We start from the raw sequence: 26,430 nt of genomic DNA on the forward strand, positions 1-26,430 counted from the left end.
TTTGAAAACATTCAAGGTCCGTCCACTATAACGTAGATATCAAAAGGGCAATTGATATATTTATAGGTGTTTTTCGCTTTTAAAAATCGCTTCAATGTGAAAGTGAGTTTAAAAGCCTGTTTTCCTTTTACTTTATTTTCAAAAGTATGGTAAAGTAAAAGAACTTTTCCGCAACATTAACTAACTAATTGTATACTTTCGTTTAATGCTTGTTTACAATTTTTCCCTATGTTTATGTGGTGTACAATAAAAGTTTATTTATTTAATAATTAATTCATTTATTTATTCATTCATTCACTCACTCATTCAATAACTAAGTTATGACGATTATGATTGTCATAAAATATGTATAATTATAAATGCCATAAAAACAAATTCAAAAAAACCACCGACGTATTGTTTTCTAATGTCCACGAAATTGTGTTTTTATTTTATTAATATACTTATATAAATCCGTTCGCCATTTTGTACAAAGCTCCCTAGTGACGAAAAGTGATTTTACTTACGATTATTTTATATTCGTATATCTTTGTTCATTTATATTTTATGTATATCATAATTGTTACTAATAAACTACAGTTGGCTGGTCAACAGGCCTAACCTTGACAAGAGCCCTGTTGCCCAACCTATATTTATAGATAGCAAAACTAAGCTTAGCTTGCCTTTCAAGTTGCCTTAAGAATTAACGACACCTAGTGACAAATAGCTAGAATCAACTTTCGACAATTTAAGACATTAACTTTTAAATTTCGGATGATAGCTTATTTCTCTTTCATCAAATCCCATAAATGTTAATAATAGCTATAACCTTCCTTAGCGCCTGAATTAAACAACAACTAACTTTCTTTTTGCCAAAGAACTCACAGAGTAACATAGCAATATACCCAATGTTATCACAAGAAAATAAGCCTAATAAACGCGATAAGTATTTTATATTATTTATTATACCAATATCTACCTTACATTTTTTAAATTTATATAACAATAATTTATGTAAAACTAAAACATTATGTAAAGATATTAAAACATTTTTTTACAAAGCTCCAGAGGTAAAACCACTATTATATACTAGTGTAATAGTAGTTGATATGATTTTATATTCATATCGTTCGTTCGTTCGTTCGTTCTTGGTTCATTAATATTTTGTTAATATAAACTTGACTTTCAAGAGTTTAAAAATGTTATCTTGGGGCCTCTATTAACAGATACGTCACTCCAGGTGTCGGATGCGTGACCCTGTGGGTTCCCTCCATTCTTCGATTCGATAAATTTCTAATTAATTTATCAATGAGTCCACCTGGGGCGAATTTGAACGGGATAAACTGGATATGGGAAGGTATAAACTCCAAAAATAAGGCAGGTATCTAAGTCTGGGCAGCCCTATACGATACTAGGGCACAAGCGGCCGAGAGATCTGGTAAAAAATATATGTTGGTAGTGTATCTGATAAGAGTAATTATTCTAATAAATCGATTCTTGCATTCTATTTAACTAGATTTGTAGTTTAGAACGCCATCTTGTGTCAAATAACTATTAACTACGAGGCATGTTAGTCTCTATCGATTTAGAAACCTCTAAAAATAGCGACTAACTTTTATAGATCTCTAAAATGTTTTTCAATTGTCATAAACGTAAATGTGAATGTTCTGATAAAAAATATTTTTATGTTTTTCAGTGCTAATGGCAGTTTGCAGAACATTTATGTAAGTATATAGCTAATAAGTTACTTACTTACTTACTTGCTTGCAGCAATTTATTAAATGGCAAAAACAGCATAAACTGTCTAAAACGTCCGTTACGATTGTTTATAAATAAAAAATATTTCCACATAAAGACAACGCCACCTTTTGACGAATAGTGGCTACTGTAATATGTATGAATTACAGCGGCATCTAGTGACGAATAGTTAAAATCCACTAGTAATCTACTATTATATCATTTCATTTTACGGAAAAGAGGTTCAAGAAATATTTTAGCAAGCCGGTTTATAGATTTTAGCCGAGAGTACCTTAAAATGCGTTCAAGTACTGTGCAAGACAGACCCACGCAGCGCAAGGCCGTAGCCAGAGACGTCGCTAACGAGTAATTAAGAGGCTCTCGACCAATCAGGATCGAGTATTCGTAATTTTAATTCTTTAGCTTTATTAGGTAACATATGATACACTAAAACTCTAGGTTATCTTAAAAACGGTCTTTGTATTCTATGTATTATTAAACAATATAATGCATATATAAAATTAATGTACTTAGTATACGATATACTTTTATTGCACACCACGAAAAGTACATAAAAAAAGAAAACTCGCGTACGTTCAAGAAAGAGATAGATAATGTTAGTTAGTGTTTATTGGTCGATGGGATTTCTCTACTTATTGTGGATCGCTAAGTTGCCAGACCTACCGATAATTTGGGATTTTTGGTTGGATTAGAAAATGCGAATGCTTTTCTGTCTGTTTGTTATTCAACAAACAAATTTACAAAAAATTTATTCTTAATTGGACTGAATTTCGTCGGTCTAACGTAAATATTATCGATACACCACTCAACTAATCATACAAAACAACTGATTATACTGCATAAATATGTTAGCCATATACTCGTATATTGTATCGCTAAACGCTTTATTTTATACGCTTGTCGTTATTCTTACATGCATGCATGAATGAATGCAATTTACGCATACCACGAAATAAACCTTTGGCCACTGATTTTGGTTGGATTGGATACGGCTGTTGGACACTGCTGTTGGTTGGATACTGCGAAGAATGTTGATGCCCCTAGCCTTTATGCTTTATGTCACCCTAGTACTCATTAAGCTTAGTTACATAAAAAGTGAATTAAACTAATTATTTTTTTAATTCCTTATTTTATTTTTGCTTCCACAAACAATCTTGCTAAAAAAGATTGAAAATTTAATTTTATCTTAATTGCTTTTGCTATTCCGAGCTTCATAATAACGCAAGCCTATTATTTTATGAATGTATACGCTTAGTTATGCTGTTTGTATAGGCTTTGTACCTGCTGTTTAAAACTTGCGCGGTACCTGATTTGCTTGCTGTGCGTAAAAAAAATAAAAAATACACATAATTTTTAATTTTTTTATTGAATTAATTTACTCATTGTAGACATAGCTAAATTCTGCTTTTATAAATAAATTTTTCTTATACAATTAATAATGTAATAAATAGATTACTTTATGAAACCAATAGAGTAACACGCGTGATAGGTAGGATAGACTACTTACTATAGGGTGGGTGGGGCTTAATTCGCGCATCCTCTTTTGCGCACCTGTATATCTGACCTTTGATTGGCTGTATGCTGTGATCTCAACTCGCGTTTGCATGACCTTATTCCTTGTAGAGGAATAGTATAAAATAAGCGCACTTGAAATCCTTATATTATTATTAATCTCGGAGTCGGAGTCGGGAGTCGGGATCGGATCGGGCGGGCGGATGGCGGATGCGTTCAGAATATTCCTATTATAGGAAAGAAGAAGGAAGGAATAGGAATAGTGATCTGGAACGGTGGTGATGATAGGTAGTTAGTTAGTTAGTTTAGTTTAGTTTAGTTTTGTTCTGTTCTATTCTATTATTCATTCTAACAATACACGGCGGCAAACGGCAGGCGGGCAGGTGCGTGCGGTGGGTGAATGGGTGGGTGGGTGCAATAAAACTTTATTGTAGAGTACGACTGACTGAATGACCGACCGACCGATGAAGATAGATAGATAGATAGATAGATATATATATAAGTAGGTTACCTATATTAAGTTTATTTATTTGCAGTGCGAATGTTATCGGTGAAAGTGCAGAGTGCAGAGTGCAGTGACAGTGGCGGGATGATATCGCACGTACGTATTGTTTGTTTTCGTTTATTGTGTACATTAGAGACCAATCAACCATTAGGTAGGTAATTTACTAGGTACCACCTGGCCAGTGACTGACCGGTGTAACCATATTATAGTTGTAGTAGGAGGTAGGAGTACGAGGGAGTAATAAATGTAAACACACGAGAGACACGAGACACGAGTCGTGTCTCTTATCATTTGAGGAAATATTTGTTAGCCCTGAAAAGGGCTTTTTATTGTTTGTTGCGGTTGTAACGCCGCACGCAGAACTTTATGAACGCACGCATCATCGCCGGGTGGGTACGCACATACACACACACACACGGCGACTGGCGATGTCTGTCCGTCCGATGAGGCGGCCGAGGCGAGCGAGCGACGACGCTAGCTTACTTCTTCGCAGCGGCGGCCTTCTTGGCGGCGGGTTTCGCCTTGGGCGCCGCCTTCTTAGGTTTGGGCGCTTTGGGCTTCTTCGTCGGCGGCTTAGCGGTCTTTTTCGCCTTGGAGACGGCGCCCTTCGCTTTGGCCGGGGAGGCGGCGGCGGAGGCCTTCTTTGCGGCGGGCTTCTTCCTCTTTGCGGCGGCGGCGGCTTTCTTGTCCCTGGCGGTGGCGGCCGCGGTCTTGGCCTTCGAGGGAGACGCCGCTGCCGCGGCGGCGGCGGCTGCGGCGGTCTTCTTACCGCTCCTGGCGCCGGCGGCGACAGACGCCGATGCGACCTTCTTGGAGCGGCCGGCGACGGCGGACGCGGCGGCCTTGCCGCCCGCGGGTTTCTTGGCCGACGACGATTTGGATTCCAGCTTGAACGAGCCGGATGCGCCCTTTCCCTTTGTCTGGATCAGCGCGCCGGACTCGACGGCGCTCTTCAGATACTTCCTGATGAACGGCGCCATCTTCTCCGCGTCCACCTTGTACTGGGCGGCGATGTATTTCTTGATCGCCTGCAGCGATGAGCCGCTCCTCTCCTTGAGCTCCTTGATCGCGCTGTTCACCATCTCCGATGTCTTAGGGTGGGTGGGCTTTGCCTTTGGCTTCTTGGCCGCGGCGCCTCCGGCTCCCGCGGATGCCTTCGGTTTCTTCGCGGGAGTCGCGGGCGCTGTTGCTTCGGATGCTACTGCGGCGTCGGACATTTTGTTTTGTTATTTTTTCTTTTATATATTTTCACTGATGATGCGCACACAAAACACAAAGTTACACTGAACTTGGTTAAATTTGAATTAATATCAAGTGGCGAAATACTATACACAGCACAGAGGTCGCTGTTGGTAGTAAGGGTCGGGGCTATACCGTAAGGAGAGCCGCGATGTCGCTAAACATTTTCTCGTACGAACACTGACAACTTTTCACTAGCATGCATCAGATTAAACGAAAATTATATATTCCCATTTTATTTATCGAGCAGTTTTAACGATCGAATCGTTTCGTCTTGAGCCTGTCCGCGTTACGGTACCATTCAATCGTATATCGCTTCGCCGTACGCGGAGCGATCGATGTTTAATTTCGATACATCGCTAGTCACGTACCCCGGGTCCCGTTTAAAATTCATTTTTCTCTATAAAACATAGCCTAAATCATTATATACCTTGCCGAATGTAGAGCTGAGATTCCTCTCTAATAATCTGCTCACTAGTCGTAGTACTGAACCGTATTCAGATCTAGTTTATAGCGATCGAAGTCGAGGCTCGTAAAACACAACCCGGTCTTTCGAGGTGTACGGATAGTCGTCTCTCGCCAGCGGTCTGATTATTTCCATTGAGATATAACCATGTGATGGAAAATTATAATTATTTCATTTCTATTATCTTTTAATCAATCTTAAATCTAAGCAAAGTCAATCCATTACACGTGGACGCGAATACGCGCGCTCGTTTGCGGCGCTTTGAGTCGCAGCGTTTGAGGCGCCCACGGTTCTTCTTCCGTTCAGATACCTATAATATCAATATTATTAAACAACGTGTAGTGTTAGGTACATATTTTGTTTTGTGTAAGGTCTAAACATAATCTCTGAGGATAAAAATTACAAAAGCAATTAGTACACCTCGGTACCTGCGCCGCCTATAGATAGTTAAGTAGTAAGTAAGTTAGTACCTTAATACCTACCTACCTTTCCTCGCAAACACATAATCGATAGCATCGATCATTAATACATTACAATAATAATAATTATTATTATTATTCGTTAATGTAGAGACAATAGGAATATGCCACTACTCAACTCATTACTACTACTTTATAACCTACGTAGTAAGTAAGTAAGTAGGTACGGTATGTATTTCAAAGAATCGTCCGATTGTGTATATAGGTAGATTCGGTAGATGCCTACTATGCTATGCTTGCCTCGCAGTTACTACTATCGAGACTATTATAACATTTCTAAAAAAGTATTTCTACATAATATATAGAGACTATAGATAGGTATAGATAGGGTAAAGATGTAAGTTTTGTTTTGTAATTTATTTTTGTCGTTCATTCGTTGTGTAATGTAGCGTATGTGTATTTTAGAGTAGGTATTAAGGAATTATATGCGGCCCTGAAAAGGGCCTTTTTTCGTTAGATCTAACGGTGAGATCTATTGACTGGACGATGCAGTGAAAGTAAACAGCATTGCCGATAGTTCTAACCGCCGAAACCGTACAGGGTGCGACCCTGACGCTTCAGGGCGTACACGACGTCCATAGCGGTTACGGTCTTCCTCTTCGCGTGCTCAGTGTAGGTGACGGCGTCGCGGATGACGTTCTCGAGGAACACCTTCAGTACACCGCGGGTCTCTTCGTATATCAATCCGGATATACGCTTCACACCGCCTCTGCGTGCTAGACGACGGATGGCGGGCTTCGTGATACCCTGGATGTTATCACGCAGCACTTTCCTGTGCCGCTTGGCACCACCTTTTCCCAATCCCTTTCCACCTTTACCGCGACCGGTCATCTTGTAAACTTTTAATACGTTTTAGAATGAACAAAACTTGTTGTTAGCGCGCTGCCGAAAGCGACGCGCACTGAACACACTGTGAACGGTTCGAAAAGCAACACTGGAATACCGCGTCGCGGTGTTCGAGGGGCATATTTATGTAAAAGTTGCGTATCGTGCCGCTCGTAACTTCTCATATGGAATTCGCCATTGAGAAAGAGAGACGTAAGAACTTGTGGCGGTCGGGCGGGAGGGGTAGATTTGGGGGGGGGGGGGGGGGGGGGGGGGGGGGCACACACAGTGTTTGTACGATTTATAGTATATTATTAATTATTATTATTATTAAAAAAATAAAATAAAATAATTCATGTGTATGCCACATAGGGTGTTACAAACAAAAAAAGTCTTTATCAAAAGATACGTAAATAGGTAGATACGTACCTACGTACATACAAAACCATTATTAGGTATTACTTTTTTTTTTTTTTTTTTACTTAGATCTCATGCATATCTGATAGGTATTTATAGTGAAACATTATTACTGTACGTACTTACCTATGTTCTCTATAATATATTATTCCACTCGCTGTATAACGCTTACCTAACAGGCGGAATTATTCTAGGTAGATAGATAGATAGATAGGTAGTAGTGTGTATGTAAGTACGGTATAGGCTGCGAAGGTAAAGGTAAACAAAAATAAAGTACCAAAGGAAACTAGTAGATTAGGTTATTATGAAATAAATTTGTGGCCCTGAAAAGGGCCTTTTGCTTTGGAGGAGGTGGCGGGTGCACGAACGTGAGTACGTAAGTAACGACACCGCGCACGATCACTCACTAGTAGTCTTAGGCGCGTTCGCCTCTGATCCTGCGCGCGAGTTGGATATCCTTTGGCATGATGGTGACACGCTTAGCGTGGATGGCGCAAAGGTTCGTATCTTCGAAGAGTCCCACGAGATAAGCCTCGCTGGCCTCCTGGAGGGCCATAACGGCGGAGCTCTGGAAGCGGAGGTCGGTCTTGAAGTCCTGGGCGATCTCGCGCACTAGACGTTGGAACGGAAGCTTGCGGATCAGGAGCTCTGTGCTCTTCTGGTAGCGACGGATCTCACGGAGGGCCACGGTGCCGGGCCTATAACGATGGGGCTTCTTGACACCGCCGGTCGCCGGGGCGCTCTTACGCGCAGCCTTGGTGGCCAGCTGTTTGCGTGGCGCTTTACCACCGGTGGACTTGCGGGCGGTTTGCTTCGTACGTGCCATTTTGACGTTCTACGATAATATTGATATTGTTATTAATGAACAGAAAGCGTGCGCGCTGATGGCGACGGTCGACTCTTAAATAAACGCGGCGCGGCGCGAACGGGAGCTTTTATAAAATTAATGTATACACGAGGCGGAGGGGGGGGGGATTCGGAGGGGCAAGGGGCGAAAGGGAGACGGCCGACCCGAACGCTTCGCACGTCACACGAACTTAACTACTCAACTATTTACATCAAAAATAATGATTTTGTGTACTTTATGTACCTACTTTATTACTTTTTATACACTCATTTTAATCACCTTTAGGTTACCGGGAGATATACCCGACTGTCTCATCACGATCGATCGGTATCTGATGCCGATCATACCGCTAGGTTAATAATTTGCGAAATGCAAGTTGGTAGTTATCTTAAAAACCAATATTTATTTGATGTAAAATGTGACGTTGCATGCCCGGCAACTGTGATGCGCAAACATGCAACGTCGCTTTCTTTTAATTATTATTATTATTACTTTTTTTTTTTTTTTCTCTTTACATTGATAAAATATTATCCATTATTAAGTAGGTATTAGGTAGGTATTAAGTATGTACAAAGTACCAGTTAGAAAGTTACTGCGGCGGGAAGATAGATAGATAGATAGGTAGGTAGGTAGGTAGGTAGGTACGTACGTACGGTTCGGTACGTAAGTTATATAAAATAATAATAATTTTGTACAACAACACTTATTAAATGAATCAAGGAATCTTTTTGTGGCCCTGAAAAGGGCCTTTTGTTCAATAAACATCGTTGAAATACGACGTGAGACTCTCTCACTTCGAGCTGGTGTACTTGGTGACAGCTTTGGTGCCTTCACTGACTGCGTGCTTGGCCAGCTCTCCGGGCAGCAAAAGCCTCACCGAAGTCTGCACCTCCCTGGAGGTGATCGTCGACCTCTTGTTGTAGTGGGCGAGACGGGAAGCCTCTGCAGCGATGCGTTCGAATATGTCGTTCACGAACGAGTTCATGATCGACATAGCCTTACTGGAGATACCGGTGTCGGGGTGGACCTGCTTGAGCACCTTGTAGATGTAAATGGCATAGCTCTCCTTCCTCTTGTGCTTCTTCTTTCTCTTGTCCGATTTGGAAATGTTCTTCTGGGCCTTGCCAGATTTCTTAGCGGCCTTTCCGCTAGTCTTGGGTGGCATGATGTACTATTGAAACGAATAGAAAAATACAATATTGAAAAACAAGTCACAACACTATACGAACACGACCGCCGTATAGCAAGAGTGAGAGTGTAATAAAAATTTTTTCTCGTCGCATTCGGTTTTGGTCGCTTTGCTTGGCGCTCAAGACTGCCGGCTGCGGCGAGCGGTCCCGTTAAATTCGACCAATCCGATGGTAGAGTTCGCAGGGTGGGTGGGGGGAGAGTGAGAGAGCCCCGCATCCCTCCCGGTCCCCTTCACCCCCTCCCTCCCTCCTCCTCTCCGTTCGTTCGCACAAACACTAGCACTAATAGATAATTCATTATTATATATTAAAAAAAAAAAAAAAAAAAAACGGGCGGCGGCAATAATACCATTCAAGGAACTATAATAATAACCTATACATATAGGTAGGTTGGTTTGTAGATATGTAGTAATAGTATATATATAATCAACGAAACATAGCTATATTAGGTATAAATATAATATAATAAAATTTGCTTGGTGATCGTCATTGTTATTAATAATAAAAAAAAAAAAAAAAAAAAAAAATCACCACTAATCGCCTTTACCGTATTGCATAGAGCGGTGTTGTACCTATACTTGTTATGCACTAGGCAGGTACATACATATTAGTATGAAGAGCTTATACTAAGCCTGTGCCGAGACATCCAGTGGGAGATGTTTTGTTTTATTTATTATATATAGTGTATCAGTAAGTGTATAATATAAGTAAGGTAGAAAGGTAACCAATAAGTACTACATTGCGATATAAAATCATATTATGGAATAAATTTGTGGCCCTGAAAAGGGCCTTTTAATAGAAGTAAAGCACGATATGTATGTACTTCGTCGTATGATGACAACACGCAGCACACAACAATATTAGGCTTTCTTCTCTGTCTTCTTGGGCAACAGTACCGCCTGTATGTTCGGCAGTACACCACCCTGTGCGATGGTTACGCCGGACAGAAGCTTGTTAAGTTCCTCGTCATTGCGTATGGCCAGTTGAAGATGTCTAGGTATGATCCTAGTCTTCTTGTTGTCACGTGCCGCGTTACCGGCCAACTCCAATACTTCGGCTGCCAGGTACTCCATCACGGCAGCGAGATAGACAGGCGCTCCGGCACCGACGCGTTCGGCGTAGTTACCCTTCCTCAGCAGCCTGTGTATACGTCCGACGGGAAACTGAAGACCGGCGCGATTGGAACGGGACTTAACCTTTCCCTTAACTTTACCGCCTTTACCACGGCCGGACATGATCGATTAAAGATTTAAAGACACGAGAAATAAAAAGAAGCGCGCGCGTGTATCGTGTACACGCGAGCGGACTGAGTTATGAGAGACTTATAAAATTTTCGGATACGATTTCAATCTATTTATACGACTGCACGGTCGGAGGAACGGTGGGGGTCGTGGCGAGCGAGCGGACCGACCGCGATGAGAGAGACCGCCGTACTCGTGCACGTGCGACGTTGCACGATTGAGTCGATGATGCGCGACGTTAGAAACGTTAGAGCGAGAATCGACCGTTCGCGCATTTATGCAACGTCGCATTATTTTTTTTGGCAAATAAAATGGTAGGTAGGTAGGTAGGTAGGTAGGTAGGTAGGTAGGTAGGTAGAGAGTATAATATGGAAGAAAGAAAAAAAAAAAAAAAAAAAAAATCCATATTGATAGAGTCGGGATCGGATCGGGCGGGCGGATGGCGGATGCGTTCAGAATATTCCTATTATAGGAAAGAAGAAGGAAGGAATAGGAATAGTGATCTGGAACGGTGGTGATGATAGGTAGTTAGTTAGTTAGTTTAGTTTAGTTTAGTTTTGTTCTGTTCTATTCTATTATTCATTCTAACAATACAACACCGCCATGCGGCGGCAAACGGCAGGCGGGCAGGTGCGTGCGGTGGGTGAATGGGTGGGTGGGTGCAATAAAACTTTATTGTAGAGTACGACTGACTGAATGACCGACCGACCGATGAAGATAGATAGATAGATAGATAGATATATATATAAGTAGGTTACCTATATTAAGTTTATTTATTTGCAGTGCGAATGTTATCGGTGAAAGTGCAGAGTGCAGAGTGCAGTGACAGTGGCGGGATGATATCGCACGTACGTATTGTTTGTTTTCGTTTATTGTGTACATTAGAGACCAATCAACCATTAGGTAGGTAATTTACTAGGTACCACCTGGCCAGTGACTGACCGGTGTAACCATATTATAGTTGTAGTAGGAGGTAGGAGTACGAGGGAGTAATAAATGTAAACACACGAGAGACACGAGACACGAGTCGTGTCTCTTATCATTTGAGGAAATATTTGTTAGCCCTGAAAAGGGCTTTTTATTGTTTGTTGCGGTTGTAACGCCGCACGCAGAACTTTATGAACGCACGCATCATCGCCGGGTGGGTACGCACATACACACACACACACGGCGACTGGCGATGTCTGTCCGTCCGATGAGGCGGCCGAGGCGAGCGAGCGACGACGCTAGCTTACTTCTTCGCAGCGGCGGCCTTCTTGGCGGCGGGTTTCGCCTTGGGCGCCGCCTTCTTAGGTTTGGGCGCTTTGGGCTTCTTCGTCGGCGGCTTAGCGGTCTTTTTCGCCTTGGAGACGGCGCCCTTCGCTTTGGCCGGGGAGGCGGCGGCGGAGGCCTTCTTTGCGGCGGGCTTCTTCCTCTTTGCGGCGGCGGCGGCTTTCTTGTCCCTGGCGGTGGCGGCCGCGGTCTTGGCCTTCGAGGGAGACGCCGCTGCCGCGGCGGCGGCGGCTGCGGCGGTCTTCTTACCGCTCCTGGCGCCGGCGGCGACAGACGCCGATGCGACCTTCTTGGAGCGGCCGGCGACGGCGGACGCGGCGGCCTTGCCGCCCGCGGGTTTCTTGGCCGACGACGATTTGGATTCCAGCTTGAACGAGCCGGATGCGCCCTTTCCCTTTGTCTGGATCAGCGCGCCGGACTCGACGGCGCTCTTCAGATACTTCCTGATGAACGGCGCCATCTTCTCCGCGTCCACCTTGTACTGGGCGGCGATGTATTTCTTGATCGCCTGCAGCGATGAGCCGCTCCTCTCCTTGAGCTCCTTGATCGCGCTGTTCACCATCTCCGATGTCTTAGGGTGGGTGGGCTTTGCCTTTGGCTTCTTGGCCGCGGCGCCTCCGGCTCCCGCGGATGCCTTCGGTTTCTTCGCGGGAGTCGCGGGCGCTGTTGCTTCGGATGCTACTGCGGCGTCGGACATTTTGTTTTGTTATTTTTTCTTTTATATATTTTCACTGATGATGCGCACACAAAACACAAAGTTACACTGAACTTGGTTAAATTTGAATTAATATCAAGTGGCGAAATACTATACACAGCACAGAGGTCGCTGTTGGTAGTAAGGGTCGGGGCTATACCGTAAGGAGAGCCGCGATGTCGCTAAACATTTTCTCGTACGAACACTGACAACTTTTCACTAGCATGCATCAGATTAAACGAAAATTATATATTCCCATTTTATTTATCGAGCAGTTTTAACGATCGAATCGTTTCGTCTTGAGCCTGTCCGCGTTACGGTACCATTCAATCGTATATCGCTTCGCCGTACGCGGAGCGATCGATGTTTAATTTCGATACATCGCTAGTCACGTACCCCGGGTCCCGTTTAAAATTCATTTTTCTCTATAAAACATAGCCTAAATCATTATATACCTTGCCGAATGTAGAGCTGAGATTCCTCTCTAATAATCTGCTCACTAGTCGTAGTACTGAACCGTATTCAGATCTAGTTTATAGCGATCGAAGTCGAGGCTCGTAAAACACAACCCGGTCTTTCGAGGTGTACGGATAGTCGTCTCTCGCCAGCGGTCTGATTATTTCCATTGAGATATAACCATGTGATGGAAAATTATAATTATTTCATTTCTATTATCTTTTAATCAATCTTAAATCTAAGCAAAGTCAATCCATTACACGTGGACGCGAATACGCGCGCTCGTTTGCGGCGCTTTGAGTCGCAGCGTTTGAGGCGCCCACGGTTCTTCTTCCGTTCAGATACCTATAATATCAATATTATTAAACAACGTGTAGTGTTAGGTACATATTTTGTTTTGTGTAAGGTCTAAACATAATCTCTGAGGATAAAAATTACAAAAGCAATTAGTACACCTCGGTACCTGCGCCGCCTATAGATAGTTAAGTAGTAAGTAAGTTAGTACCTTAATACCTACCTACCTTTCCTCGCAAACACATAATCGATAGCATCGATCATTAATACATTACAATAATAATAATTATTATTATTATTCGTTAATGTAGAGACAATAGGAATATGCCACTACTCAACTCATTACTACTACTTTATAACCTACGTAGTAAGTAAGTAAGTAGGTACGGTATGTATTTCAAAGAATCGTCCGATTGTGTATATAGGTAGATTCGGTAGATGCCTACTATGCTATGCTTGCCTCGCAGTTACTACTATCGAGACTATTATAACATTTCTAAAAAAGTATTTCTACATAATATATAGAGACTATAGATAGGTATAGATAGGGTAAAGATGTAAGTTTTGTTTTGTAATTTATTTTTGTCGTTCATTCGTTGTGTAATGTAGCGTATGTGTATTTTAGAGTAGGTATTAAGGAATTATATGCGGCCCTGAAAAGGGCCTTTTTTCGTTAGATCTAACGGTGAGATCTATTGACTGGACGATGCAGTGAAAGTAAACAGCATTGCCGATAGTTCTAACCGCCGAAACCGTACAGGGTGCGACCCTGACGCTTCAGGGCGTACACGACGTCCATAGCGGTTACGGTCTTCCTCTTCGCGTGCTCAGTGTAGGTGACGGCGTCGCGGATGACGTTCTCGAGGAACACCTTCAGTACACCGCGGGTCTCTTCGTATATCAATCCGGATATACGCTTCACACCGCCTCTGCGTGCTAGACGACGGATGGCGGGCTTCGTGATACCCTGGATGTTATCACGCAGCACTTTCCTGTGCCGCTTGGCACCACCTTTTCCCAATCCCTTTCCACCTTTACCGCGACCGGTCATCTTGTAAACTTTTAATACGTTTTAGAATGAACAAAACTTGTTGTTAGCGCGCTGCCGAAAGCGACGCGCACTGAACACACTGTGCACGGTTCGAAAAGCAACACTGGAATACCGCGTCGCGGTGTTCGAGGGGCATATTTATGTAAAAGTTGCGTATCGTGCCGCTCGTAACTTCTCATATGGAATTCGCCATTGAGAAAGAGAGACGTAAGAACTTGTGGCGGTCGGGCGGGAGGGGTAGATTTGGGGGGGGGGGGGGGGGGGGGGGGGGGGGCACACACAGTGTTTGTACGATTTATAGTATATTATTAATTATTATTATTATTAAAAAAATAAAATAAAATAATTCATGTGTATGCCACATAGGGTGTTACAAACAAAAAAAGTCTTTATCAAAAGATACGTAAATAGGTAGATACGTACCTACGTACATACAAAACCATTATTAGGTATTACTTTTTTTTTTTTTTTTTTACTTAGATCTCATGCATATCTGATAGGTATTTATAGTGAAACATTATTACTGTACGTACTTACCTATGTTCTCTATAATATATTATTCCACTCGCTGTATAACGCTTACCTAACAGGCGGAATTATTCTAGGTAGATAGATAGATAGATAGGTAGTAGTGTGTATGTAAGTACGGTATAGGCTGCGAAGGTAAAGGTAAACAAAAATAAAGTACCAAAGGAAACTAGTAGATTAGGTTATTATGAAATAAATTTGTGGCCCTGAAAAGGGCCTTTTGCTTTGGAGGAGGTGGCGGGTGCACGAACGTGAGTACGTAAGTAACGACACCGCGCACGATCACTCACTAGTAGTCTTAGGCGCGTTCGCCTCTGATCCTGCGCGCGAGTTGGATATCCTTTGGCATGATGGTGACACGCTTAGCGTGGATGGCGCAAAGGTTCGTATCTTCGAAGAGTCCCACGAGATAAGCCTCGCTGGCCTCCTGGAGGGCCATAACGGCGGAGCTCTGGAAGCGGAGGTCGGTCTTGAAGTCCTGGGCGATCTCGCGCACTAGACGTTGGAACGGAAGCTTGCGGATCAGGAGCTCTGTGCTCTTCTGGTAGCGACGGATCTCACGGAGGGCCACGGTGCCGGGCCTATAACGATGGGGCTTCTTGACACCGCCGGTCGCCGGGGCGCTCTTACGCGCAGCCTTGGTGGCCAGCTGTTTGCGTGGCGCTTTACCACCGGTGGACTTGCGGGCGGTTTGCTTCGTACGTGCCATTTTGACGTTCTACGATAATATTGATATTGTTATTAATGAACAGAAAGCGTGCGCGCTGATGGCGACGGTCGACTCTTAAATAAACGCGGCGCGGCGCGAACGAGAGCTTTTATAAAATTAATGTATACACGAGGCGGACGGGGGGGGGATTCGGAGGGGCAAGGGGCGAAAGGGAGACGGCCGACCCGAACGCTTCGCACGTCACACGAACTTAACTACTCAACTATTTACATCAAAAATAATGATTTTGTGTACTTTATGTACCTACTTTATTACTTTTTATACACTCATTTTAATCACCTTTAGGTTACCGGGAGATATACCCGACTGTCTCATCACGATCGATCGGTATCTGATGCCGATCATACCGCTAGGTTAATAATTTGCGAAATGCAAGTTGGTAGTTATCTTAAAAACCAATATTTATTTGATGTAAAATGTGACGTTGCATGCCCGGCAACTGTGATGCGCAAACATGCAACGTCGCTTTCTTTTAATTATTATTATTATTACTTTTTTTTTTTTTTTCTCTTTACATTGATAAAATATTATCCATTATTAAGTAGGTATTAGGTAGGTATTAAGTATGTACAAAGTACCAGTTAGAAAGTTACTGCGGCGGGAAGATAGATAGATAGATAGGTAGGTAGGTAGGTAGGTAGGTACGTACGTACGGTTCGGTACGTAAGTTATATAAAATAATAATAATTTTGTACAACAACACTTTTTAAATGAATCAAGGAATCTTTTTGTGGCCCTGAAAAGGGCCTTTTGTTCAATAAACATCGTTGAAATACGACGTGAGACTCTCTCACTTCGAGCTGGTGTACTTGGTGACAGCTTTGGTGCCTTCACTGACTGCGTGCTTGGCCAGCTCTCCGGGCAGCAAAAGCCTCACCGAAGTCTGCACCTCCCTGGAGGTGATCGTCGACCTCTTGTTGTAGTGGGCGAGACGGGAAGCCTCTGCAGCGATGCGTTCGAATATGTCGTTCACGAACGAGTTCATGATCGACATAGCCTTACTGGAGATACCGGTGTCGGGGTGGACCTGCTTGAGCACCTTGTAGATGTAAATGGCATAGCTCTCCTTCCTCTTGTGCTTCTTCTTTCTCTTGTCCGATTTGGAAATGTTCTTCTGGGCCTTGCCAGATTTCTTAGCGGCCTTTCCGCTAGTCTTGGGTGGCATGATGTACTATTGAAACGAATAGAAAAATACAATATTGAAAAACAAGTCACAACACTATACGAACACGACCGCCGTATAGCAAGAGTGAGAGTGTAATAAAAATTTTTTCTCGTCGCATTCGGTTTTGGTCGCTTTGCTTGGCGCTCAAGACTGCCGGCTGCGGCGAGCGGTCCCGTTAAATTCGACCAATCCGATGGTAGAGTTCGCAGGGTGGGTGGGGGGAGAGTGAGAGAGCCCCGCATCCCTCCCGGTCCCCTTCACCCCCTCCCTCCCTCCTCCTCTCCGTTCGTTCGCACAAACACTAGCACTAATAGATAATTCATTATTATATATTAAAAAAAAAAAAAAAAAAAAACGGGCGGCGGCAATAATACCATTCAAGGAACTATAATAATAACCTATACATATAGGTAGGTTGGTTTGTAGATATGTAGTAATAGTATATATATAATCAACGAAACATAGCTATATTAGGTATAAATATAATATAATAAAATTTGCTTGGTGATCGTCATTGTTATTAATAATAAAAAAAAAAAAAAAAAAAAAAAATCACCACTAATCGCCTTTACCGTATTGCATAGAGCGGTGTTGTACCTATACTTGTTATGCACTAGGCAGGTACATACATATTAGTATGAAGAGCTTATACTAAGCCTGTGCCGAGACATCCAGTGGGAGATGTTTTGTTTTATTTATTATATATAGTGTATCAGTAAGTGTATAATATAAGTAAGGTAGAAAGGTAACCAATAAGTACTACATTGCGATATAAAATCATATTATGGAATAAATTTGTGGCCCTGAAAAGGGCCTTTTAATAGAAGTAAAGCACGATATGTATGTACTTCGTCGTATGATGACAACACGCAGCACACAACAATATTAGGCTTTCTTCTCTGTCTTCTTGGGCAACAGTACCGCCTGTATGTTCGGCAGTACACCACCCTGTGCGATGGTTACGCCGGACAGAAGCTTGTTAAGTTCCTCGTCATTGCGTATGGCCAGCTGAAGATGTCTAGGTATGATCCTAGTCTTCTTGTTGTCACGTGCCGCGTTACCGGCCAACTCCAATACTTCGGCTGCCAGGTACTCCATCACGGCAGCGAGATAGACAGGCGCTCCGGCACCGACGCGTTCGGCGTAGTTACCCTTCCTCAGCAGCCTGTGTATACGTCCGACGGGAAACTGAAGACCGGCGCGATTGGAACGGGACTTAACCTTTCCCTTAACTTTACCGCCTTTACCACGGCCGGACATGATCGATTAAAGATTTAAAGACACGAGAAATAAAAAGAAGCGCGCGCGTGTATCGTGTACACGCGAGCGGACTGAGTTATGAGAGACTTATAAAATTTTCGGATACGATTTCAATCTATTTATACGACTGCACGGTCGGAGGAACGGTGGGGGTCGTGGCGAGCGAGCGGACCGACCGCGATGAGAGAGACCGCCGTACTCGTGCACGTGCGACGTTGCACGATTGAGTCGATGATGCGCGACGTTAGAAACGTTAGAGCGAGAACGCGTCGCTTTTCGACCGTTCGCGCATTTATGCAACGTCGCATTATTTTTTTTGGCAAATAAAATGGTAGGTAGGTAGGTAGGTAGGTAGGTAGGTAGGTAGGTAGGTAGGTAGAGAGTATAATATGGAAGAAAGAAGAAAAAAAAAAAAAAAAAAATCCATATTGATAGAGTCGGGATCGGATCGGGCGGGCGGATGGCGGATGCGTTCAGAATATTCCTATTATAGGAAAGAAGAAGGAAGGAATAGGAATAGTGATCTGGAACGGTGGTGATGATAGGTAGTTAGTTAGTTAGTTTAGTTTAGTTTAGTTTTGTTCTGTTCTATTCTATTATTCATTCTAACAATACAACACCGCCATGCGGCGGCAAACGGCAGGCGGGCAGGTGCGTGCGGTGGGTGAATGGGTGGGTGGGTGCAATAAAACTTTATTGTAGAGTACGACTGACTGAATGACCGACCGACCGATGAAGATAGATAGATAGATAGATAGATATATATATAAGTAGGTTACCTATATTAAGTTTATTTATTTGCAGTGCGAATGTTATCGGTGAAAGTGCAGAGTGCAGAGTGCAGTGACAGTGGCGGGATGATATCGCACGTACGTATTGTTTGTTTTCGTTTATTGTGTACATTAGAGACCAATCAACCATTAGGTAGGTAATTTACTAGGTACCACCTGGCCAGTGACTGACCGGTGTAACCATATTATAGTTGTAGTAGGAGGTAGGAGTACGAGGGAGTAATAAATGTAAACACACGAGAGACACGAGACACGAGTCGTGTCTCTTATCATTTGAGGAAATATTTGTTAGCCCTGAAAAGGGCTTTTTATTGTTTGTTGCGGTTGTAACGCCGCACGCAGAACTTTATGAACGCACGCATCATCGCCGGGTGGGTACGCACATACACACACACACACGGCGACTGGCGATGTCTGTCCGTCCGATGAGGCGGCCGAGGCGAGCGAGCGACGACGCTAGCTTACTTCTTCGCAGCGGCGGCCTTCTTGGCGGCGGGTTTCGCCTTGGGCGCCGCCTTCTTAGGTTTGGGCGCTTTGGGCTTCTTCGTCGGCGGCTTAGCGGTCTTTTTCGCCTTGGAGACGGCGCCCTTCGCTTTGGCCGGGGAGGCGGCGGCGGAGGCCTTCTTTGCGGCGGGCTTCTTCCTCTTTGCGGCGGCGGCGGCTTTCTTGTCCCTGGCGGTGGCGGCCGCGGTCTTGGCCTTCGAGGGAGACGCCGCTGCCGCGGCGGCGGCGGCTGCGGCGGTCTTCTTACCGCTCCTGGCGCCGGCGGCGACAGACGCCGATGCGACCTTCTTGGAGCGGCCGGCGACGGCGGACGCGGCGGCCTTGCCGCCCGCGGGTTTCTTGGCCGACGACGATTTGGATTCCAGCTTGAACGAGCCGGATGCGCCCTTTCCCTTTGTCTGGATCAGCGCGCCGGACTCGACGGCGCTCTTCAGATACTTCCTGATGAACGGCGCCATCTTCTCCGCGTCCACCTTGTACTGGGCGGCGATGTATTTCTTGATCGCCTGCAGCGATGAGCCGCTCCTCTCCTTGAGCTCCTTGATCGCGCTGTTCACCATCTCCGATGTCTTAGGGTGGGTGGGCTTTGCCTTTGGCTTCTTGGCCGCGGCGCCTCCGGCTCCCGCGGATGCCTTCGGTTTCTTCGCGGGAGTCGCGGGCGCTGTTGCTTCGGATGCTACTGCGGCGTCGGACATTTTGTTTTGTTATTTTTTCTTTTATATATTTTCACTGATGATGCGCACACAAAACACAAAGTTACACTGAACTTGGTTAAATTTGAATTAATATCAAGTGGCGAAATACTATACACAGCACAGAGGTCGCTGTTGGTAGTAAGGGTCGGGGCTATACCGTAAGGAGAGCCGCGATGTCGCTAAACATTTTCTCGTACGAACACTGACAACTTTTCACTAGCATGCATCAGATTAAACGAAAATTATATATTCCCATTTTATTTATCGAGCAGTTTTAACGATCGAATCGTTTCGTCTTGAGCCTGTCCGCGTTACGGTACCATTCAATCGTATATCGCTTCGCCGTACGCGGAGCGATCGATGTTTAATTTCGATACATCGCTAGTCACGTACCCCGGGTCCCGTTTAAAATTCATTTTTCTCTATAAAACATAGCCTAAATCATTATATACCTTGCCGAATGTAGAGCTGAGATTCCTCTCTAATAATCTGCTCACTAGTCGTAGTACTGAACCGTATTCAGATCTAGTTTATAGCGATCGAAGTCGAGGCTCGTAAAACACAACCCGGTCTTTCGAGGTGTACGGATAGTCGTCTCTCGCCAGCGGTCTGATTATTTCCATTGAGATATAACCATGTGATGGAAAATTATAATTATTTCATTTCTATTATCTTTTAATCAATCTTAAATCTAAGCAAAGTCAATCCATTACACGTGGACGCGAATACGCGCGCTCGTTTGCGGCGCTTTGAGTCGCAGCGTTTGAGGCGCCCACGGTTCTTCTTCCGTTCAGATACCTATAATATCAATATTATTAAACAACGTGTAGTGTTAGGTACATATTTTGTTTTGTGTAAGGTCTAAACATAATCTCTGAGGATAAAAATTACAAAAGCAATTAGTACACCTCGGTACCTGCGCCGCCTATAGATAGTTAAGTAGTAAGTAAGTTAGTACCTTAATACCTACCTACCTTTCCTCGCAAACACATAATCGATAGCATCGATCATTAATACATTACAATAATAATAATTATTATTATTATTCGTTAATGTAGAGACAATAGGAATATGCCACTACTCAACTCATTACTACTACTTTATAACCTACGTAGTAAGTAAGTAAGTAGGTACGGTATGTATTTCAAAGAATCGTCCGATTGTGTATATAGGTAGATTCGGTAGATGCCTACTATGCTATGCTTGCCTCGCAGTTACTACTATCGAGACTATTATAACATTTCTAAAAAAGTATTTCTACATAATATATAGAGACTATAGATAGGTATAGATAGGGTAAAGATGTAAGTTTTGTTTTGTAATTTATTTTTGTCGTTCATTCGTTGTGTAATGTAGCGTATGTGTATTTTAGAGTAGGTATTAAGGAATTATATGCGGCCCTGAAAAGGGCCTTTTTTCGTTAGATCTAACGGTGAGATCTATTGACTGGACGATGCAGTGAAAGTAAACAGCATTGCCGATAGTTCTAACCGCCGAAACCGTACAGGGTGCGACCCTGACGCTTCAGGGCGTACACGACGTCCATAGCGGTTACGGTCTTCCTCTTCGCGTGCTCAGTGTAGGTGACGGCGTCGCGGATGACGTTCTCGAGGAACACCTTCAGTACACCGCGGGTCTCTTCGTATATCAATCCGGATATACGCTTCACACCGCCTCTGCGTGCTAGACGACGGATGGCGGGCTTCGTGATACCCTGGATGTTATCACGCAGCACTTTCCTGTGCCGCTTGGCACCACCTTTTCCCAATCCCTTTCCACCTTTACCGCGACCGGTCATCTTGTAAACTTTTAATACGTTTTAGAATGAACAAAACTTGTTGTTAGCGCGCTGCCGAAAGCGACGCGCACTGAACACACTGTGAACGGTTCGAAAAGCAACACTGGAATACCGCGTCGCGGTGTTCGAGGGGCATATTTATGTAAAAGTTGCGTATCGTGCTTTTTTTTTGCTTTTTCGGAAGGACACTTGCCGATAACCACCTAAGGGGTTGCTACGGCGTCACCGGGGGAGTGGGGCGAGCGCGAAAGCTCGCCATGAGAAGAGCCCCAGGGCTCGACGACATCGGGGGGAGTATGGGAGACGTCGACCCGAGGGTGCCTCCTGCGAGGACTCGGACCTCGGCTCGGTTCGACGTTAATCTGACTGTTGGTGGACTTTTGGACTAATCATTGTTTAGTCCGAACGCCCCCGTGACCGTGGTAAGGATCCACGTCCGGATGACGTCAGAAATCGGGGCCCTCGTCTTCGCCGGCGAAGACGCTGTGAATGTTGCGTGTGTGTGTGTTGTTGGGACACGTTGTCGGTAGTTATTTTGTCGTCAGGGTCGTCAAGGACATGCTTCGGACGTCGCCGCTTTGGTTCGACGTCGGGGACGGGGGTATAAGTGGACGCCTCGACCACTAGGGGGTTGGGGTGTCGGACTGCATTTTCAAAGTAGGTCTTTGATAATGTTTTCATGTACTGGGCTATGGTGGGAAGATCGAGGTCTCGGTGGAGATCTACGTTGCGCATGTACCACGGACTGTCCGTGGTCATACGCATAAATTTGTTCTGCAGGACTTGAAAGCTCCTGTAAGAGCTGTGAGGGCGATGGGCGAATACGACGCTGGCGTATGTCATAATGGGACGTATGCACGTTTTATACAAGGTTACCTTGTGACGGAGGGATAATTTGCTTTTGCGGCAAATCATCGGATAGAGACGACCCATCACATACGCAGCCTTGTTGCGGGCCTTGCGAATGTGTGCGGTGAAGCTCATTCTATGATCGAACGTTACTCCCAGGTATTTGGCCTTGTCTTGCCAGGGTATGGGACGCCCGTAGAGGGTGACCTCTGCGGGGTTTACCGTGAAGCGGCCTCTCGGTTTGCCCGTGAAGAGCACCGCTGCGCTCTTCTCGGGGTTAACCTCGATCCTCCAGAGGCGGAACCACTTGCCCAGCAGGTGGAGCGCCTTTTGGAGTCGACTTGCAATGTTGCTCTTTTTGGGATCGGTCGCAAAGAGAGCGGTATCGTCGGCGAATTGGGCCAGTTTGACCGTCGCCGGTAGGTCGCGGGGAATGTCGCTCGTGAAGAGCGCGTATAGAAGTGGGGAGAGCGCGGAGCCCTGAGGGACTCCCGCTCGTATGGGTCTAGGGGAAGAGAGCGTACCGTCTAGACGATAGCGAAATGTGCGATCGGTGAGATACGCTCGCAGCAAACGAACGAGACTAGCTGGCACGCCCAGATGGTGCAGCTTGTACAACAAGCCGGCGTGCCAGACCCTGTCGAAGGCCTTGGCAATGTCTAAGAACACGGCCCCAGTGGGGCTCATGTGTCTGTATCGATTGAATCCTGCCAGTATGTGCTCCGTGAGGCGGTGCGCTTGGTGGACGCAAGAGTGCTTGGCTCGAAAGCCGAATTGCTCGTCGTTAAGGAGGTTTTTCTCCTCTACGACTGCCTTCAGTCTGTGTAATATTACCCTCTCATACACCTTTGCTAAGGTGTTGAGGAGGCTTATAGGGCGATAACTGGAGGGAAGGTCGCGGGGTTTGCCCGACTTGTGGATACCTATGACTGTTGCTTCCTTCCACTGGTTGGGGAAGTAGCAGTTTGCCAAGAATACATTAAAAATTACCACAAGTAGGTTGATAATTTGTCCTGGGAGTAACTTTAGGGTTTTATTGGTAATGCCGTCGGGGCCTGGGGCTTTCTTAGAGTGGAAACCCTTGATAATAGTATGAACTTCATCGCAGGTCGTCGGGGCGAGAGGTTCACCATCGGGAGGGGTCGAGAGGATTGTTGCGAGTTCGCTTTCGACTCGCAAGACGTGGGGCCTATCAATGGATACGGTGCTCGGAGAGCATTGGGATTCGAGGCAGTCAGCCATGCATTCAGCCTTATCGATATCTTCAAAGGCGGGCGGAAGGTCGGGCCGTGCTAACGGGGGGAGGGCGGGAGCGCGGGTCATTTTGAGAGCCTTCGCCAGTTTGTAGAACGCACTACGCGATGGCGAGAGCTCCCCCAAGAACCTGTCCCATTGTCCGTGTCGGAGTGCGGTAATGATAGACACTACCTTCCTCTGGGCTCTCCAGAGTTCTAACCGATTCTGTCGTGTCGGATATTTGTCATGCTCCCTATGGGCCCTATTCTTGTTTGTGATTAGCTCTCGCGCGTCCTCCGTGAGTACCATGCGGTAAAATCCGCACGGCATCTCGCGGGAGCATTCGCTCGTAGCGTCACAAACGTGGTTGGTCAGGTGCAGTGAGGCTGCCTGGGCTTGCTCTAATGTCTCTACGACGTCAGGAATTTTAGAGAGGTGCACAGAGTCCTTCGCTTCGAGTAGCCCGGAGAGCTTCTTGAAGTCGATGACTTTACGGGTCGGGAGGATCGCGGGGCCTACGGGGCCTAGCTGTAGTTTGACAGGTCTGTGATCCGAATATAGCTCGGATAGCACTTCCACAGAGTTCACCTGAAGGGTGATATTCTTGAGGAGCGCTATGTCGAGTATGTCCGGTCGGTCGATCGAACTATCCGACATCGGGAAGCGAGTCGGCGAGTCTGGGGCAACTACGATAAAGTTGAGGTCGGGTCGTCTGACAAGTATGTTAAGTTGTCGTCCGTGCGCGTTAGTGGAGCGGGACCAGTCGGTGTGCTTAGCGTTGAAGTCGCCAGCCAAAATGACAGAGTCACCTAAGGAGAGGAGAGCGAGTAAGTCACTCTCTAAAAAGGTTTTGTTCGGTGAGAGATAAACGGATGCTAGTATGATCGACGGATGGCCGGTCATACCCACCTGACATACGGAGGCTTCCATGTTGGTAAGCTGTGGAGGATCGAGAGGAGTGCAGTGAAGAGCCCTTCTGTAATAGATCGCGGTACCACCCAACCGGTTGGTGGTCCGATCATTTCTAATTAAGTTATAATTTCCAACTTTGGGATCGCTTCTACTAGGTTTTAAGAAGGTCTCTTGCACTAGGAAGATATCGATTTGTTGTGCACATATAAATTCACGGATTTGATGCATTTGATCGATAATGCCGTTTGCATTAAAGAAGCTGACTGCCAGGGAGTGTGGTTTTACCCTACCTTTATATGTACTACCCATTAACGGATTGCTTTTTGGATAGTCCCGATGGTTGTTAGGAGGCTAGAGTGCTCACGCATAGCCTGGTTGAGGGAGACCTTTGCCTTAGCAAAGAATACTTTTACCTCGTTCATGTCAACCGCAGACACGAGGTACTGGATGAAGTCCAGGGGGTCCATATCCGGAGATAGGTGCATGGGCGAGGGCGCTGAGGCCGGGTGGGCCGCTGCCGGTGCGGTGGCCTGAGGGGCTACCGGCACCGGTGCGGGGGCGGGGGCGGAGGCGCTAGGCGCTCCGTTAAGGGGCTTGGCCCATGCGCTGGTAGCGGGTACCGGCGCTGGGACGAAGCGTTGGGCGGGCTGTGCTGCGGGTCTCCGAGCCGGCGGCGGACCCCTGCGCCGTGTAAACTGCGGCGCCTTTGGGCATCCGCGATAATTCGCGGGGTGCCCTTGGGTGTAGCAGAGTACACAGCTCGGTGGTTCGTCGACGGTCGGGTCCCGTCGGGAGCAATCGGCGGTGCCGTGGTCGCCCAGGCACTTGACGCACCTAGGGCGGGCGAAACAATTCCTTGCGGAATGGCCGTACAGTTGGCATCGGTGGCACTGGCCGACCTTGCCTCTGTTATGGGGCTTCTCGATAGTGAGTCCTGAAAGGTGGCACACTTTTTCGAGATTGTAAATCTCTTTACCTTCGGGGGAAAGTTCTAATAAAACGAGAACCATCTCGTAGACATATTTCGTCCTGGTATTGTACATCCTATGTACCTCCAGGACAGGTAGATTTTGCGACAAAAGGTCGGCTTTTATTACCTCGGAGCTAATCTCCTTCGGTAATCCTTTAATGACGACGCGGAGAATGCGTTCGTCTCTTAGGGCGTAGGTATGAAAACCTATATTATGCTCTCTGAGCATTGAAGTTAACCGACGGTGGTCGTCGGAGGATAGGCACTGTACTCTAATGCCTATAGCGGTGGATCGGGCACCGGTGAAGCCGATGCCGTTCGCTTCAAGAAGCGGGATGATTTTCATCCATGCGAGCTTGTCGCGGATGAAGAGAGGTGGGTTGCGTATCGTGCCGCTCGTAACTTCTCATATGGAATTCGCCATTGAGAAAGAGAGACGTAAGAACTTGTGGCGGTCGGGCGGGAGGGGTAGATTTGGGGGGGGGGGGGGGGGGGGGGGGGGGGGCACACACAGTGTTTGTACGATTTATAGTATATTATTAATTATTATTATTATTAAAAAAATAAAATAAAATAATTCATGTGTATGCCACATAGGGTGTTACAAACAAAAAAAGTCTTTATCAAAAGATACGTAAATAGGTAGATACGTACCTACGTACATACAAAACCATTATTAGGTATTACTTTTTTTTTTTTTTTTTTACTTAGATCTCATGCATATCTGATAGGTATTTATAGTGAAACATTATTACTGTACGTACTTA

At 45.3% G+C, this 26,430-nt stretch overlaps 8 protein-coding genes across 8 annotated transcripts; all 8 read right to left on the reverse strand.

The window, feature by feature from the left end:
* Positions 1 to 3,770: 3,770 nt before the first annotated feature.
* On the reverse strand, positions 3,771 to 5,382 carry LOC120635267 (histone H1B-like). The gene has a single exon (XM_039906230.1). It carries the CDS (start codon positions 4,969 to 4,971, stop codon positions 4,234 to 4,236), a length of 738 nt encoding a protein of 245 aa, XP_039762164.1. The 5' UTR covers positions 4,972 to 5,382; the 3' UTR covers positions 3,771 to 4,233.
* Positions 5,383 to 6,310: 928 nt separating this feature from the next.
* LOC120635275 (histone H3-like) lies at positions 6,311 to 8,073 on the reverse strand. The gene is made up of 2 exons (XM_039906238.1): positions 7,656 to 8,073; positions 6,311 to 6,769 (listed from the first exon to the last, which is right to left on the reverse strand). Exons 1-2 carry the CDS (start codon positions 8,004 to 8,006, stop codon positions 6,458 to 6,460), a joined length of 663 nt encoding a protein of 220 aa, XP_039762172.1. The 5' UTR covers positions 8,007 to 8,073; the 3' UTR covers positions 6,311 to 6,457.
* Positions 8,074 to 8,191: 118 nt separating this feature from the next.
* Positions 8,192 to 9,445, reverse strand: LOC120635273 (histone H2B). The gene has a single exon (XM_039906236.1). It carries the CDS (start codon positions 9,190 to 9,192, stop codon positions 8,818 to 8,820), a length of 375 nt encoding a protein of 124 aa, XP_039762170.1. The 5' UTR covers positions 9,193 to 9,445; the 3' UTR covers positions 8,192 to 8,817.
* A 543-nt stretch (positions 9,446 to 9,988) lies between these two features.
* LOC120635272 (histone H2A) lies at positions 9,989 to 10,687 on the reverse strand. Its single transcript, XM_039906235.1, has one exon. It carries the CDS (start codon positions 10,450 to 10,452, stop codon positions 10,078 to 10,080), a length of 375 nt encoding a protein of 124 aa, XP_039762169.1. The 5' UTR covers positions 10,453 to 10,687; the 3' UTR covers positions 9,989 to 10,077.
* Positions 10,688 to 11,242: 555 nt separating this feature from the next.
* LOC120635270 (histone H1B-like) lies at positions 11,243 to 12,838 on the reverse strand. The gene has a single exon (XM_039906232.1). The coding sequence runs from the start codon at positions 12,425 to 12,427 to the stop codon at positions 11,690 to 11,692; it is 738 nt and encodes a 245-aa protein (XP_039762166.1). The 5' UTR covers positions 12,428 to 12,838; the 3' UTR covers positions 11,243 to 11,689.
* A 3,375-nt stretch (positions 12,839 to 16,213) lies between these two features.
* Positions 16,214 to 16,901, reverse strand: LOC120635274 (histone H2B). The gene has a single exon (XM_039906237.1). The coding sequence runs from the start codon at positions 16,646 to 16,648 to the stop codon at positions 16,274 to 16,276; it is 375 nt and encodes a 124-aa protein (XP_039762171.1). The 5' UTR covers positions 16,649 to 16,901; the 3' UTR covers positions 16,214 to 16,273.
* Positions 16,902 to 17,444: 543 nt separating this feature from the next.
* LOC120635271 (histone H2A) lies at positions 17,445 to 18,262 on the reverse strand. Its single transcript, XM_039906233.1, has one exon. The coding sequence runs from the start codon at positions 17,906 to 17,908 to the stop codon at positions 17,534 to 17,536; it is 375 nt and encodes a 124-aa protein (XP_039762167.1). The 5' UTR covers positions 17,909 to 18,262; the 3' UTR covers positions 17,445 to 17,533.
* A 451-nt stretch (positions 18,263 to 18,713) lies between these two features.
* On the reverse strand, positions 18,714 to 20,309 carry LOC120635269 (histone H1B-like). The gene has a single exon (XM_039906231.1). It carries the CDS (start codon positions 19,896 to 19,898, stop codon positions 19,161 to 19,163), a length of 738 nt encoding a protein of 245 aa, XP_039762165.1. The 5' UTR covers positions 19,899 to 20,309; the 3' UTR covers positions 18,714 to 19,160.
* Positions 20,310 to 26,430: the final 6,121 nt, after the last annotated feature.

The sequence above is a fragment of the Pararge aegeria genome, chromosome 26 (assembly GCF_905163445.1).
Source record: "Pararge aegeria chromosome 26, ilParAegt1.1, whole genome shotgun sequence".
Taxonomy (NCBI): Eukaryota; Metazoa; Arthropoda; class Insecta; order Lepidoptera; family Nymphalidae; genus Pararge; species Pararge aegeria.